The sequence below is a fragment of the Callorhinus ursinus genome, unplaced genomic scaffold, assembly GCF_003265705.2.
Source record: "Callorhinus ursinus isolate GAN/ISIS: 27379988/994484 unplaced genomic scaffold, GSC_fseal_2.0 scaffold36, whole genome shotgun sequence".
NCBI classification, from domain to species: domain Eukaryota; kingdom Metazoa; phylum Chordata; class Mammalia; order Carnivora; family Otariidae; genus Callorhinus; species Callorhinus ursinus.
The window spans coordinates 3566026-3583489 of NW_027397098.1; the positions used below are offsets into that span (position 1 = coordinate 3566026).

The 17464-nt window shown below is 49.4% G+C and overlaps 1 protein-coding gene across 7 annotated transcripts in view; it reads left to right on the forward strand.

The window, feature by feature from the left end:
- FRMD4A (FERM domain containing 4A) overlaps positions 1-17464 on the forward strand; it is a 595336-nt gene that overhangs the window by 548828 nt on the left and 29044 nt on the right. For all 7 annotated transcript variants that reach the window (XM_073879886.1, XM_073879884.1, XM_073879883.1 and 4 more), the window contains 3 exons: positions 9837-9970; positions 14002-14124; positions 17129-17357. In XM_073879886.1, the coding sequence (XP_073735987.1) occupies positions 9837-9970; positions 14002-14124; positions 17129-17357 (486 nt within the window). The remainder of the gene's footprint in view (positions 1-9836; positions 9971-14001; positions 14125-17128; positions 17358-17464) is intronic.

The following is a 17464-nucleotide window of genomic DNA, read 5'->3' on the forward strand; positions in this document are numbered from 1 at the left end:
GCCAAAACCAATGTCCATGGTATAGGGTTATTGAAGTCAGAATTGGAAGACTAGCAGTAAGAATCCTGCATGTGCTGCATTTTAAGGACCTTCTGTGTTCCTGAAGTGTATGGCATGTTGGGCCTTGCCTAGAACTCAGGTACCCGCCACTGATACTCTCCTTTGGATTGTCCTGTATCACTGTGTACACTGGCATCAGACCTTGAAAAGTTCATCTTGTCCGATCAGGCTCCTTTTGCAAGTAGTGTGCATCCTTGCTGTCTTCCATCTACTTTCCCCCCTGGTCTATCCCCGGGTTGTGGTGTGGCCGAGCCACGTAACAACGTAGTATCACAATGGTGTAAGCCCTTTGCCTAGCTCCCAGATCTTGCCTGGTACCATACACAACATTTTACAAAGTTAGAGTCCCTCTCTTCAGAGTGCTTCTTACTGTTTATTGATGTTAACAGAGATAAAATATTTCCAAGCTCTTAGTAACTATGAGGGTGATTTTCCTATTTAACTAAAGGCGTGTAAATACCTTTAAAATTACTGATGTCCCGTACTTGGCATCTCAGGTATGAGTTGCTAGAGAAACAAAGCAGGGTCATTGCTACATATGAAAGAAGTCAGAAGTCTACACTCACTAATGCCCTGAGCCAGGGGCTAGCATTTCAGAAAGAAAGGGTCCACATAGTTGAAACCATTTATTGAGGCTTAGGGCTAGGCCCCCTAAATTCTTCAGTGGTGATGCATAGGGCCCTCCCGTGTCAGACCTGTAGGCCCCTGCCCTAGTAGACACCCTGAGAGGCGCTGAGATGTCTGAGCCCGAGATGCAAGGCCGGTGTTGGACTAAAAGGCACTGAGTGTGATTCAGACCATAAGAAGGCTATGGAACCCGTATCCCGAATCCATCTGTAGAGGGGCCTGGTGGTCAGGCTTGAAAGGATGTGAGGACCCTTGTGCCCAGAACACATCAGCTGAGAGATGGTGTGGTCTTCCCAGAATCCCCTGGAAGAAGGGACGTCGAGGCAGCTCAGGTGCCAAGGCAGGCCGGCAGAGCCACACACCCTGCCCTCCACAAGCCTGGTGCTGTGTGGACCTCCTCACAAGCTCTGCCTGGCTGGGTGCCCCTTGAACCCGCTGACTGCTGCAGGGGGAGGAAGCAGGGCCCTCTCTACTCCATCCTGCGAGAGCCTGCCCGGTTCCTCCCAATTTGTCCACACCCCTCTTGTGTCTCTGGGTCATCTGTGCTTCAGGTAACAAATTTGGGGAAGTTCAGACAGAGGCAGAGAGGACACCTATGAATTCAAACCATTCAGTGTTGATGTTCTCCTCCAAGTTAAAAAAAAAAAAAAATCCAAAATCTTTTTTTGTGGGACTTCCAAGGGTTTGCACCTCTCTTCCCTTCCCCCATCTCTTGAAATCTCAAAAAAAAAAAAAAAGGTGGGAGAGGAGGAAAAAATGTAGTCACAAAACAAAAACCAAACCAGCAACGGCGCTTGTCCTGGTAGCAGGCCGTGCACGGCCTCTCCGTAGCTCATGTGAAAGTGGGAGGCAGCTTAGGGCTGTCCTGAGCATTGTTTGAAGGCTTCGCCGTCGTGGAGCAGGGCTGATGCCCGTGGGAGCACAGGGGGCCAAGCGGGACATGGTTTAGCTCTCCGCCTATTTAAAGAAAATGGTGGAAACTTACTTAGGAAACAACAGTGTTCTGAGGCCCCTGTGGCTTGTCACAGGAGCCTCCCAGACCAAAAAATAAATAAATAAATACATGGTACTGTGTGTCCTCTCTAAGAGGGATGAAACCATGGGACTGCTGCCGGCCCCCGCCACCCATTTACTACAAAACAAAGGGCCATGTTGTGTCTATAAATAGGCTATGTGATTAACAAAATGGCAGTTGAGTCATCATTGTGAACAGGATTGTGAAGAATGTGGCGAGGGATCTTTGGTTTAAAACACACACACACACACACACCTGCGGTGTGTGATCGTGCCTGTGTGCGTGTGTGATCGTGCGTGTGTGATCGACACTTTCCGTTCTGGGGGAAACATGTGCCGACCTGGACCCTCACACCGCCTGGGATCTGTCTGCATTCATTACTCACCCTTTTACACATTCCCCTTCTCTGAGGGCTGGTACTTCCTTTCATTGTTAGGAAGTTTATTAATAACTAATATAACAATGAGGATGCCAGGATCTGACCTCGCTCCCTACAGAGAGGTGATCTGATTGGCATCAGCCAACTTTACGGTCATGGCTATATTCAGCTCAGAACGCACTGCCTCGCGCTGCCACAAATCACATTGTCTTTTGGTTTATTTGGGTCCTTTTGTCTTCTTCCTTTCTTTCTTGCCCTCACTCTCTCCTCTCCCTGTGTCTCTCTCCAGCCTCTTAAAGGTCTCTATTACCAGCTCCCTGGCCCCTCTGCTTTTGGGTCTAGGGGTGAGCAGGATTCCAGGGGCTTTAACTTTGCTCATAACCGCTGTGCTCTGCAGGCAGGCACAGCCCTGCAGGCTCTGGCAGGCCATGCTCCTGCTGGACTGCATGACTAGGGGGGGCTGAGAGCTCCCCTTCTGTGGAATGGCTATCTCTGGGCTTGCTGGAGTAGGGATGCGCCAGCATCGAGACGGAGAAGGGAGAACGGTTTCCCTTTCTGATAGCATATTGGGTGGGTGGGGGGAGCCTCATTAAGTCATTTATAGTGATACATTTCTGCCCTTGGGTGTTAGTGCTGAAGGAATAACTCTGGCTGATACAGAACCAGCACAGAATAACCATGGATAACCTAAGTGAACGCCTCTCCAACGGTGAGATTTTAAACTTTGAAAAATAAGTATCACTGTGACCTCTGCTAGGCACGGCTCTGTTCCCATTTGGGCCAGCCCTCCCGATGTTGCAAGGGAACTAACAGAGGCTGGGAGCTAGAAAGGTAAGCCCCCTCCTTCCACAATATAGGAAAGGGAAATCATACAAGTTACTCATAAACAGTAGTTTCAACTAGAGATCGTACTTAGTATATTTTTACTAGATGCTGCTGTGAATTTTTATAAGCAACTGTTCAGTCCCTTTCCCCCCAACTATATTTGTCCACTTCACCCATGGGCGAAAGTGCTGCTGGGCAAGGAAACAACCACACAGTGAGGCTGTTCCAGAAATGCCTAGTTTCTGTCAGAGGTGCTGCTTTTCCACAGAGCTTTCACTTCACTACTCTTTGAAGTGAACTACTTTATTTTTATAATTTCTGAGCCTGACGAGGAGTCGTCCAAGCACGTGGTTTTTTTTTTTCATGTTAAAAATCACATTTAATTCTCGGAGACGGTCTCCAGAGATCATACATTTATCTCAAAATCGGCCTTGTGACCTTATTTTGCGGGGTCTCTTAGGACATCTTTTATGTAAGGAACTCATCATTGAGGATTTGTAAGGGAAATAAGTATCTCTTCGTCATAAGGAAGAGTTCAAACCTTTCCCTCCTATTTATTCCTGAGGTGTCTGCCAAAACTTTCCTTACAGCTTTTACAGATCTGCTGGGAATGTGCTGCTGCTTCTTCTTCCTCCTCTTCTTTTTTTTTTCCCCCTGAAGGCTGAAACAGATAGTCATTTCCTTCCCTTACTTTCAGGACAACAGATTTCTTTCTTCTTTGGGGTACTGTTTGTTTCAAATTTCCCCTCTTTTCAAAGAGGGAAGCACCCCTTCTGTCTTCTGAGATCAGCGGGCTAGTCACCAGTATGGCATCTGTGTAAAAACAGATGAGCCACAGTTCCTGACAACATGCTCTTCATAGGATGCGTGTTCATATCCGGTGCTGAGTGGCCGAGGGTCTTTGGAAAGATTGGAGCAAATTCTCCATCACAGCTGAATGAGGATATCCTTCCATGTGTTTGCCAGCTGGAGGGGAGCTGCTGTCCCCCGCAACGCCCCCACCCACCCACATCCTGCCCCCAGCAACCGGCTGCCCACGGGCTGAAGTGTGGAGTTCCCCAGCTGGGAAGTAAGAAAGTCATGGAGGCTTTTTCTCGGAGGTAGCCAGGCAGGTTTTCACCATATCTCTGCCAGTAGCCTCTACAGCATCCGTACCATAGGATCAGTAGTTCTCTCAGAAGATGTCCAGGTAGGCACTGAAAGTGACTTTTTCAGACTATTGAACACATCGGTCAGAAACTCTCTGGCTGTGCCTGGATGGATAGGAATTGTCTTCTTTGAGGTCAGGTGTTTTTCCTCTTCCCCCCTCCTAAATTAATTGCTAAATTATTAGTGACCTATTTCTAGAAAATTCTTTGGATTCAGATTGAAACATCATAAAATCACCAAAACCAAAAGATGGTATTTTCAACCTGGTGTCAGGCAAACAGATGGTTACTGAGCAATAACCGGGAAGGTTTCCTAGAGTGCTAATGTGACGCGCTGCCTCCTGGCAGTGAGAAACACGGGGGGGGGGGGGCACCTCAGCTGCTCGGCCTGGAGGGGACCATCAGCTCTCCAGGTGAATTACCTCGTTGGCCCCCAGGTGAGGGGTCCCTCCCGTATGCTGTTCCCTCTCTCATTCAGGTGGCATCGCTCATCTCCCACCTCTTCCTGGCAGGCAGCTTTGCATGTCCCCCGTCCCCCACCTGCACCAGGCTCTCTCAGGGCTGGGCCCACATCTGGTTACCTGTGCCCTCCACCCCACCTTGCTCACAAGGACTTGGTCTTCATTGGTTCATCTGAGGAACCCCTCGGCTCCTTCTCCTTCCCTCGGCCTGCATTACACTGCAATCCACTCGGGATGTGGAAAGAGTCCAGGCATGAAAGGCAGATACGATTGCACGCAGCATGGTTTTTTACTGTGGCCACCCAGCAGTGACTGAGACAGAAAGTTCCAGCTCCCGTGCCCTTTCCATTCTGGGTGCAAAGCAGACCAGACAGAGCCGCCCAGCTGGAATCCCAGCTCTGCCTCCCTGATGTCCCAGGGATGTCTTCTGTGAAAACAGGGCAATGTTTTCGTGAAGATGACGTGAACTGTGATGTGGCAGCTCCTGTCAGGAGTCTGGGACAACCCCCTCCCTCTCCGTTTTCTCCCGAGCGTCCTGAGGGCACAGGGCCTTGGTGGTCAGTGCCTTCCACCAGCCTGCCCGCATCTTGCCTGCCCACTAACACGTCTTTTTACATTACGGGGCTCCCTGGAATTGGGGTGCTAACTGCCCCTAAAGGCCAGGCACACCATTTAATACAAAAACTACTGATGTCCACATAGTACTTACTAGGCTCTGATTCTCTTCGGGCATCTCTGTGGCATCATCTCCCCAACTTCTGAAGAAATCATGGGTTCATTCTTGTACTGTAGGGGGAGGAATCCGAGGCTGAGGGGGGTGGTGCCCTGTTGCCAAGTCCCTGCAGCTGGCGCATCGCGGAGCTGGGACACAAGCCCAGACCTGCAGACTCCGAACCACTCACTGGCTTGGAGACTTCTGCCTCAGGAGGTTCTGGGCCTGTGTGTTTTCCAAAGAATATTCACTTCACTCCTTCTGTAAATGGGGTGCTGCTTTAAAACTTTGAACAACAATTATATCTTTCAAAAATGCTCACATCACCTCTGTTTTCTCTTTGGCTCCTGCACGAATCTGTCACGTGTGGACAGCCCTTTCCAAGTAGCACTTGGCTACTGTTTTTGCAGTTTTGCTCTTCTCTCTGCAGCAGAGAGGTTCCATCCGTCTTCCTGCCTCATTAATCCCAAAGACAACTCAGATTAACCTCTTTTTTAGCATCCAGACTTAGGCCCATGTGCTTTGGTCTCTTGATGAGATGGAGGGGTAAATCCTTTCAGCCCTGCTTGATAATTGGACATTCCCTTCCCGTTCCAGGGAAACTCCCCCAGTAACTGGGGGTAGGACCAGAGTCGGCAGAGTGCTTGTCTTTTCTGGAAGCGAGAATGGTAAAGAAGAGGGAAGTTGACACCGTTATGTAACAGTTGTAGTGTTTGCAGCAAGGATTGCTGGAGCCAAGAGGGAGCTACCTTCGCAAGCTGCTTATTGAGCAATACAGTCTCCAAGTTCAGGAGCACCTTGGAGGTTGGTTAATTGGTCATTTTCTGGATGGGGACATCATGGCTCCAAGAGTTCAATGACCGAAGGAAGGGCTTACATCAGTCAATAGCAGATATATGATGGAACCCCAGGCCCCTTCCCTGTCCATCACTGCTCTTCTCAAAGGTAGCAGATTGACATCTTTTTTTGATTTCCAAGAGGTGAAACTTACAACCTCAGCATGGTCTTGTGTGTGCCAAGGCCCACATGTGTTCAAATAATCAGAAATGGATAAACCAGAGCAACAGAGAACTTACTTCCTTTTCACCAAGTCCAGGTGCTGATGGGAAATGATTTCTCCATCCTGCATCATTTCTTATTCACACATCTTTAGTTTGTGAGACTCCTATTGACCTGAGGCCCTTCCCTGATTGGGTTTCTTCCTGGAGTCCCCCTTGGTCAGCTGAGAGTAGCAGTGAATCAGTGCCTCCTGATTCCAGGGTGCTTGCTGGCCTCCCTTGTATGTGTCCGCCATGATGGTCCAGGGATGCCTGAGGGCACCCGTGGAGGCAATAGGAAGCTGCCTGGGCATCACACTCAGTCACCTCTTCTTGTGGTCGCCATGTTTGCCTGGTTGCAGGGAACAGCCCCCCAGACTGAGAACCCTTCCCCCAGTGCCCTGGATTTCCTTTTAAGAAACAAAGGCACTGGGAACCTCTTTTCAAATGCAGTGTTTCAAATGTATAAACAGGTGAAGGTAGAGCTGCCCTAGCTTGAGGAGCATGGAGGGGGGCCCCTGAATCACTGAATCTCCATGACCCTGTTCTCATCCTCATGCACAGCAGCTCCAAAAGCATAACTGCAAACTCAGGCATTCAAGAAAGAGTTTGAAAATACTGCCTTTGTGTGCAGAATTGCATAGTGAGGTCTTTTCTTCAGCAACAAGGAGGGGTAGCATCAATGGTTTCTTTCTTTCTAATTCTGCTCTGTGTGTGTTTCACTCCTATTAAATCTACCCTGGATCTGAGGATCTGTTCCAGGCACTGTGATAAGTGTTGTATGTGCATTATCTCATTTAGTCTTTAGGACCAGATTAAGGAGGGCAGGTCATGTGCCCAAGGTCACACAACTAGTGAGTGGTGTAGAGTGCTTCAAAACCAGGTCTGTTTGACCTCTGCTCGCCATCCAGTTACCACTAAAAAAACATCTGCGTGGCCAGGCCAGGCCAGCTCAGTTACTTGGTAAAAATTTAACTTGGTACCCAGCACTACATTCCTCATGAGGCAATTTCCAGAATAGAGATATGAACCAGAGCCCGCCAGTATTCATGGTTTCAGATACAAAAAGGGCTTCTTGAGCCATCCACTCTGTCTTATGTGGGTTTGGTATTTAGACTAATTATTATAAATAATAATACTTAAAGTAGAACTAATGAGCCCTGTAATTCAACACCAAAGCTTAGAGACCAGATCATCCGAAAATGTTGTGCTTTGCCTCCTGGAGTTGAATGTTCTTGTGATTTCTGCCATTCTTGAACATAGTGAATCCTTAGACTTAATAGATCACCATTTCCTATTGAGAGGTTAGGCAGGGGTGAAAGGGAAAGCAATGAATTTTTCACTTGAGCTAGAAATCCTTTGATCTTCTTGGGTCCAGTTTTCTCCAGGCCTGTTTTTTAGACCTAAAGTCTGACTTCTCCACATTATGTCACATTGTTATTAACGCTTTAGATGATGGAACAGAGACAACCCCATTAAGTGTTTTTGTGTCTGCCATTTTGATTGGTGACTGTGGCTCAGAGAACCAGATTAAGATGCACAGTGATTGAGCTGTGGGACCTTGGATGGGTGTAAACTAGAGATGGTTGAGGACTGATAGGCACAGGGTAATTGACTTACAGAGGTGGGAAATCTGAGCCATATCAGGAGGGGGGCCTGCAGTATTGTCCATTGATGTGTTGCATGCGGGCTTCATGTCTGATAACCATGAGGTGATGGGAGCCTTAGTAAGATTCAAGCTTTTGTTTCGGTTTGCTATTGAAGTTGGAGTCCTGCAACTGAGCATGACAAAATCCAGGGAAGAGCTACAAAAATTAATAAAAGTTTGGAAGGCAGGCTCTATAACTTATAGGTACTCACAGGTACTAGATTTCTTTACCAAGATGAGCTGCAGCTTAATCAAATAGCATCCAGGAGTATGACTGATGACATTTATGTGTGTGTTTGTTCAAGGTAATATTTATTAGCTACTGTGAAGGCATAAAAATGGCACATTCCTGCAGTGATAGATATTCTCTATTTCCAGCTAAGATGGTCTGGGGGAGAAAAAGTAAAAAGCCCAAGCTGGAGTCAAAATGTACATAGCCATTGAGACTTATTGAGTATTAGGGTTCTAGGAACCTAGTTGCGTGGTAAGAGACTGCTCAAAGACTAAGAGAGAAGAATAGTGTATTTAGGGGGATGATTTGAGTATAGCAGAGCCTTTTGATGCAAAGGCATTGAAGACCTTTCTAGCCTATCTGAGGATTCTAGGATGCTTTCTTCACCATTGGAAGAGACAGAACATTTGAGTCTGGCAATTCTGACTGCATTGTTCTCAAGTCTGTCATCTGATCACTGACTTGTCCCAAAAGGTTTCATATGGAAATACAGTTCCTACCTGCCTCTCCCAAAAAAAATCCCACTGGAATTTTTCCTGGGATTGCAACAATTCTCTTGTTTAATTCCTGGAGAATGGACACCTCTACAGCATCAAGCTTCCTATCCATGACCATGGTATACCTATTTTTTTTAGGGTTTTTTAATGTTTCTCAGCAGGGTATTATAGTTTTCACTGTAGAGATCGTAAACATCTTTCTCTAGATTTATCCCTAGGTATTTGGTGTTCTTTGATGCTGTTGTAAGTGGCATCATCATCCAAACCCCTTGAATGCACACCCAGTAACACCCGTCCACTTCCGTGGGTATGAGAAGCAAAGTAATAATCAGCTTCTCCTTTCCCAAGGCATCAGTGGGCCTTGTCAGAACCCATCAGGGTAAACATGTATAACAGCTTCACTGCTGGAAACCCACTTCAGGATCCAAACGCTGCAGCCCGGAAAGTGTTCTTTTGATCCAACCTAAATTCCTCCAGTTGGCATTCTAGCATATTTTCCTTTTGCGTTTGGTGCACAGTTTGCCTTCCACCAAGATTTCATATCTAGCAGTCTGCTGCTTGAATCATCATGCAGATATTTCCCCCCTGAGTGGTAAAATATGTATAACTTTCATCAGGAGGGAATTTGCTCATGATAGAGTATTAAGTTAAAAAAGATATATATAATGAAAATCAAATTTTATTTTAAAATATATGTGCTTACATAAAAAGATCAAAAGAAAATACATAGCAGTGGTTATCTCTGGGGGACTTATTTATCGACTATTTTTATACAGGTCTCCATTCTCAAAATTTTTATGACAAACATGCATCATCTTTGAACTAAGCCAAAAATAAGCATTCTTGAAAAAAATTATTTGTATTTTTATATTTATATTAAAATTACTGGCCTGAATTTTACCTTTCCCCTTCATTGCGTAAAGCCTATTAAGATGCGCTAGTGCAAGTCAAACAGGTATGCCGCGTACCTTCAGATAATCGGGAAAGAGAAACTTCTTTTTCAGGCATGTCAATTTTCCTGCCAGTCCTCTGAGTAGCTATAAATTCCACTAAGTGCCAAGAATGCGCTCCTCTTGCCTGGGACTCTGCAGCACCTTGCTTTGTGTCCCCTCCCCTGACTCCTGGGTCGATGCCACTTCCGGATGTGTGTCCATCCCCTGTCCGCTGCTCGAGTAACCCCACTGTTTATTGACAGGTTCTCAGGAATCCGATAGCTCTCAGTCGGCCAAGAAAGACATGCTGGCCGCCTTGAAATCCAGGCAGGAAGCGCTGGAGGAAACGCTCCGCCAGCGCCTAGAGGAACTGAAGAAACTCTGTCTTCGAGAAGCTGTAAGTAGTTCACATTTCGTGTGTGTGTGTGTGTGTGTGTGTGTGTGTGTGTGTGTGTGTGTTCCTCTGTCTTCACATAGTTACAAAAAGCAAAGGTGGGGATCACACAGAGCACATCAGCAGGAGGCAGAACGGCTTCTGAAGCACGAATGTGGGACTCCCAACCCGTCTTATGGCCCTGTCATTAACATAGGGGTGGACCTTCATGAAACACGGGAACAGCAGGTGGAGCGGCTCTGCCCGAATCCTCGGTGCGGCCCCACTGGAGACCAAATGACTAGTGTAATTGGCAGTCCCTTCCATGTGCGCGGTGCACCATAGTTTATGAAGCGTCTCCTCCTGTGTTGTTACCTCCTTGGAAATACTGGCTTGCCACCATCTTCCTAAAATTTGTGCCCAAGTTTATTGTCATGGTGGCTTTTGTTTCTCTTGAGGATATCTTGAGGATATTTCACATGGATTGGTCTTTGGAAATCCTCTGGAGAAGCCTCAGTGGGGATCAACAAGGAAACCAAGATTTTGCTTGATATATAATGCCCTTTAAAACTCATGATCTAGTGCTTCGCTTTTTTTTTTTTTAAATGAAGTCTCAGCCTAGTGATATTTTTAAATTTTACGCAAAGCAAGGCTTCTTCCAGCCCATGTATACACTGGTCTCGTGTTGCCTTGGGATTTAGACCCTGTGGCCTGCCACTGTCTGTATGTTCTGGAACATCCACTTCTATCTTCATTCCATGACTGTTAGCATGTTTGAAAAGTTGATTTATTAATGCAAGACAGGTGACTGGGGGGATGTACGCACACGCATGAGCATGTGCTTGCACACGGACACGATGGGGTGGGGGCCCTTGGGAGAGCAGCTATGCTCTGCATAACGTTACAGAGAGCTCTGCAGGTCAACAGTTCAGACTGGGAAGCAAAAGAGGTTCCTGAGCGGAGTTGAAGTGTGTAATCCCCTCCCCCCAAATCCCAGGCCTTGCCCCAGGAAGAATGAAACAAGGGGCTATAGAATTAGATCACATTACATTTCAACTTGGCTTAATATTAGGCTCTGGGTTGATTTAAACCGGAGCCCGCACAAAGCAGACCCACTTGAGCATTAGTCCACTCCACTGCAAAGCTTTGGAAAGCAGCTGGCCTGGCCGGGAGATGTGCTCTGAGATACTCTCAATATTAGTCACCTTTTCATAGGGAATATGCTGAAAGCATTGAAAAAATATGGGCTTGGGTGTCTGCATTTAATAATTTGTAAAGCCTTGTTTTGTTTTTAATAAAGGAAATGTCCCTAAACCCAGCAGGGAATCTGCATCAGAAGGTTGGAGGACCATGTCAAGGCAGGGTTAGCATGCATTATAAAGGCCTCCCTGTCTCTCTTGAAATAAAAGCAAAATAAGGAAAACAAAGTTCCCACTTCTTAGGGTGTCAGACACCAGAAAACAGAACTTGAGTGGAAGGAGGCGCCTCTCTGGGGAAAGGGGCCCTGGGGGCAGATGGCTTCTGTGCTTGCTCAGCCCAGCTCCTGACGCCCCCGGAGTGAAGGGGTGGGACAACTTTCTCAGTAAGTGTCTCAGTAAGTGTTGCGTTCTTTCTCTGGGTCACACCCTGCATCCTCAGCTCAGTATGGAGAAGTGCTGTTTGTCCGCTGGGGAGTGAGCTGAGCGTGTGGCTGGATGTAAGCAGTATCAGAACAGAAGGGAGCAAGCGGCCCCTCCTCAAGGCAAGAGCGCGTGAGAGTGCTCCTTCCCCCTGCGCCTCTTACATGTGCAGTCGGATTAAATATGGAGAATCAAGGGCTTGACTCCAGGACCTTCCAGCGGATGGTGGAAAATCAGGAGCCTCGTGTTTTTAAAGCAGTCGGTTTCAAAACCACAGACACTTTAGAGTTATAAATCAATGGTCCCCTCCTTTTTGTAAGTCTCAAAGTAGAAAGGAAAAGTCTTAACAATATAAAATCCTCAGTGTGTTGTGTTATTTATAGACCGGCTTCTAGGGCAGTAGATAAAAATGTTGCAGAATAAACACATAACTACTCTGGAGACATTTGAACCACATTTTTTAAAAAAACAGTGAAGAAAATTGCAGAGCATTTCATACTCAATAGTTGGCCATTATGTTCTGAAATGCTTACCCTAGGGAGTGAAAAGCCCAAGAGTTCATTTCCTGGTGGCCTGAACACAGAACAAGAGAGGCTCAGGAGAGTGAGCGGTGGGTGTGTTTGTGCATGCCAGTTGCGCTCTCTCACACACACACATGCACATATGCACACCCCAGTGCATGCACACACACAGCCTAGTCTCACACTCACACACACACCACACACACATATACACACACTGCCCAGTGTATGTACACATATACCCCAGTACACACACCCTGTTGCACTTACACACACCTCAGTGCACAGATACCCTACCCGTACACCCACCCAAGTGCACACACATACACCCTAGTCTCACACCCAGTGCATGCATGCACACACACACCAATGCATACACATACACAGCCTGTTGCACAGTTGTGCACACACACACACGCGCGCGCAGTGTATGGACCCACCCCAGCGCACACACATACACCCATCTCACACCCAGTGCATGCATGCACACACCAATGCATACACATACACAGCCTTGTGGACACTTGTGCACACACACACACACACACACACACGCAGTGTATGGACCCATCCCACAAACACTCCAGTGTGCACAGACACAGCAGTGGGGAAAGGCCAGATCCCTCCTCCTATTAGAAGGTGAGTGAACACCTCGAGTCCGGTGTTTGGGGCTTCTTCACCCATTGCACACTTGCCCTGGGCTGCCCGGCACAGAAGGTATTTGTGCAGACGGACAGGGAGCTCTTCCGTGTCGGAGTGGCCCTGTAGGCATTGACTGGGGCCTGGAAACCCAGGGCTGGGCTTTGCCCATGGCTCTCCCACATGCCTCCTGCCCCTGGAAGTGACTCTGTGAACTTGATGCCTTGGCTCCACCACGTGGATTAGCCACTGACTCAAATTTGATCTTTATTTCCAGACATGACTCCTAATATGGAGCCTCGTTCTAATCCAGAATCACTCCACAGACCGGCGACTGCTGGGGCCATAGTCACTGTGGTGATCCATCAACGAAGTTCACTGTCGTCATGTTCACACAATTAGATTTCTAAGAGCTGACAATGCACAACAGATCTTTTTTAATGGCCTTGTCAGTAAAATGGATTATCTTTTCAGTTTCTACTGAAACTCTTTATTTGTATACATGTAATGTTTTTTAAGCTCAGTCTGCTCCTTGAGCACCTAGCCTGAGTGGAATAATTATTATTTATGTTCAGTTTCTAATTTATGTAATATGCTCCTTTCCTGGCTTTGCTATTTAGATACCACTCCTCCTAAGAACGCTCACTTGAAGGACATTTTGAACTTAGATATTTGCGAGGGAATATTTGATGAAGTAGAAAGAGCACAGAAACTGGAAAGACCAGAGCTCTCGTGTTGGCTGTGGGGTCCCACCGGGCATGTAGCAGGCACAGGGGAACACTTGGGAAATTAACAAATGGGTGAGATTCGGGTTTTATGATGAAAGCCAATGGTGATTTTATTTACCCAAAAGAAATTTACTTTGGGAGAAACTTTTCGAAGCACATCTGCTCTGTAAAGAAAGGACTGCTCTCACACTTTTTTAGAGAAATGAGGGGCGCCTGGGTGGCTCAGTCAGTTAAGCGTCTGCCTTCGGCTCAAGTGGTGATCCCAGGGTCCTGGGATCGAGTCCCACGTCGGGCTCCCTGCTCAGCCGGGAGCCTGCTTCTCCCTCTCCTCCCCTCCCCCAACTCATGCATGCACTCCCTCGCTCTCAAATAAATCTTAGAAATGAAATTGCATTTCAGGAGCCCTTAGACGTATCGCCAGAGGTGACAATTTCAGGTCTCTGCACTGAATCTATGCTTTGAAGCACGTGCATGAGCACGCATGCGTCCTAGAAACCGAGCACGTGCCCTCTTCTGATTTCTGTTCTCGTGCTGTTGCACATATGCAGGAGCTGACAGGCAAGCTGCCGGTTGAGTATCCCTTGGATCCAGGGGAGGAACCACCCATTGTTCGAAGAAGAATCGGGACAGCCTTCAAGCTGGATGAACAGAAAATTCTGCCCAAAGGAGAGGTGTGTCCTTCGTGATGTTGTTGGATTCTCTCACCTTAGCCATATTTGTCCCAAGTGTTGGGGCGTCCGGGTTTTCTGTAACAAGGTCTTCATTCTACCCTAATGCCAAAGGTCATTTCCCCTTTCCTCCCCAGTATCTTCCCTTTTCCCTTTTAAGTTGGCTGCTCAGTCAGTGTGGGGCTCCCCTGGGTAGGATTCGTTAGCTTGCATGAGTAGGCGTTTTGATTTCTGTGCAAGTTGTTTGTCTAACATGATAGGCCTGTCACAAGTGACTAAGTGAAGCTTGGGAGACCATCCCAGAGACACTGAGGTGTACCTGTCTTATTAATGCCTCCAGCTCTTTGTTCCTCAGAGCCCAGCCTCTTGTGGGAGGAAACAACCAAAGGAGAAAGGAAACTCAGGTCATGCCAGTGGGCGCAAGGATGCCACTGGCTGGGGAAGGACCGTAGGGCCTGCCCTCAGGGGCCTTCCCTTCACCTTGCTGCTAACTTTGCCGCCAGCGGATGAGCAAGATGCTGGGCTGTCCCGATGTCATTTGTCTGCATTTGGAGGAGCCACTGAAGCATTGCTCATTTGTCCTCTTTGACACTAAATGTGGCTGGGGGCTGGGGCAGGAGAGTCCAGATCTGGGGAGGTGCGGGCACTTAGGTCTCCATCTGGTTAACAAGCTCTCTAGCCTCAGATCAAGAGAGATTCGAGGCCAGGCAAACCTTTAGGCCTCAAGGTCACGTCCAGGAAAAGTCTTCCTGGATTTATTCTGAATGAAGTTACTAATTAAAATGCTCTTGGCCAGAAGGCTTACAAGAACAGGAATCAAAGCCAAGGGGGAAGGGTGGGGGAATGCTGTGGCCATGTTGAAATGTACAGTCTCACAAAAGGGATTGAGAGGAGCTGATGTTCTTGTGTCACAGCCGCCGTGGGTGGGTGGGAGGGTGAATTTGGGGTGGGGGACGCACGTGCCCTGCAGCCTACAGCTGGGGACCAGTCTGAGATGGGCCCTCGCAGGGCCCCGGGGGACAGGCGGACTCACCAGAGGCTTCAGCCACACGTCACGCTCTGCGGTTTTCCTCTTCCGGAAGAGGAACTTCATAATCCTTACATCTCGGAGCGGTTGCTGGGATTACGTGCGCTGGCGTGGGGGAAGCACTTAGCTTGCTACCTGACACCTGCCTCGCGCTCAGTGAGCATGGGTTGCTGCGAGCAGAGAGGAGACAGCAGAAGCAGGGGTGAGCGGGGCTAGGATTTAGGAGACCATCAGGTCAAGTACTTTTCAAATCCGGCTGTCTCCGGGATTGCCTGAGGAACTTCCACTCTCTTCTGCTGGACAGACAGCTGGACTAAACTTTGAAGAGCAGACCCCACCTTATCAAGTGCCCACAGCCCCGAGTGCCTTCCCACCAGCGGCTTCTTCCCACTGCCCAGTAAGCGAGGCCTCGCCATCCCCGAGAAGTCCGTGTGCACCCGTCTCCCTTACCTGTCCCTGCATGTCCTGGTCCAGAGTTGGTGACAGGAAGCACCCCCGAGTCGGCACGAGCGTGTGCCGAGCGCCTGTAGGAAGGAAGGGCTCCCCACCCCCAACTCCATCGCTGCCTCTGTTTCTCCTGGGAACGCACTTGGCTTCCCGGTCCACACCGCAGGCAGCCATTTGGACAGCCAGGGCCGGCGGCCTTGTGCGTGTCTGTGCCGGGAGCTTGAGCTGGTCCTGGGCTCCCACGCCGGGTCAGGTCCCGGGCCAGGGCCCCCCTCACTGCCCGAGAACAGCTGCCTCTAGCACTGAAGCCTCACAGACCAGCCTTCGTCCCGGGTGCCTTGTTGGTCTCAAGACCCCGGGCGGGAATCCACCCCCACGTTCCTCTCCCTCCGGAGAGCGAGCGCAACCACCGTTCGAAGGACCTGGAAGGAGTTTATCATCTCCGAAGCAGTTCTGTGTAATCTGCATGCTCCCCTCTCCTTCCTGGTCCCTGCTCCCCTCTGGCTTAAGGTGCTCAAACAGATGAATCCGGCTAAGGTGCTGGGCTCGATGGAGGCTCCCAGCCTGGTACGTGCTGCCCAGAGGCAAGTCTTTTTTATGCGGCCGGTAACCGGGAAGATCTGCCCGTTCCCCCAAACACGGTGATGGGTTCCCTCCTGGTTTGGTCCGTTCCTGTCAGATTGTTGAAGAGGTGGGCAGCCTGCAGGCCGTCCCCGTTCACCCCGCCCAGCCCCGACGGCCACAGCCACATTTCTCCTGGCACCGAAACTGTTTGAGGGCACATCCACCCATCTGCTCCTTCTGGCCAAAGGCAAGGGTGGAGGCCGCAGGGAGGTGCCCAAGGGGAGGACAGAGAATGCCCTAAAGCAGTCCCAGGAGTGGGGCCGGGCTCCTCCGCCCTCCCGGCTGTGCCTCGCTGCCCAGCACGGCTGCCAGTGGGCAGGTGTGAGGACAGCAGGAGCTTATAGAAAGGGCTTCCGAAAGAGGTCCTGAGGGCGGGGTACATCCCATCACGAAGGGCTCAAAATACGAGAGACAGAGGGCCCATGTGAGCTCCCTGCTGCAAACTCATAGAAGCCCGCTCTGGAAGTAATGGTGCATCCTCAGCCCAAGATGGCAAGGAGTCGCCAACCAAACAGGCTCTGATTTCCGCGAGGGTCTGGTCTTCGTGAGCCTTGAGACCAAGGAGATGAAGCCAAGTGACCCCCTGCCTCTGGCCTGCAGCTGGGAAGCTCTGCTTCTCGGAGATGCTGCCCGGGTAGTGACCCACACTCGTCTCCTGACCCTAACGGGCCAAGGGTCTCAAAAGTGGGAGTGCCCAGGGCCTGGCGGGCAGAGATTTCGGGAAAGGGGCCATCGCGGGGCCAGGCAGGGTTGGGGCTAGGTACTGGGAGTGCTGGCTTCCTAGTAGGAGAGTCTCCCAAAGAGTAGGGCGCGCTGGCCTGGGGGCGGGGGCAGGGAGGACAGTGCCTCCCTTAACCCTTGGCTTAGTGTCCCCGAAGTGTCAGCAAGCCCCATCTCTCCCTCCCACAGGAAGCCGAGCTGGAACGCCTGGAACGAGAGTTCGCCATTCAATCCCAGATTACGGAGGCTGCCCGCCGCCTCGCCAGTGACCCCAATGTCAGCAAAAAACTGAAGAAACAAAGGAAAACCTCTTATCTGAATGCACTGAAGAAGCTGCAGGAGATTGAAAATGCCATCAACGAGAACCGCATTAAGTCCGGGAAGAAACCCACGCAGAGGGCTTCGCTGATCATCGCCGGTGAGTGCTAAGCCCACCCCCCGTGGGGCCTCGCGACCCAGGCCCACGCCGGGGAGCGGGTGCAAAGCTGGCTCCCTGCGGGACCTGAGCAAGCCCTTTAACTACCC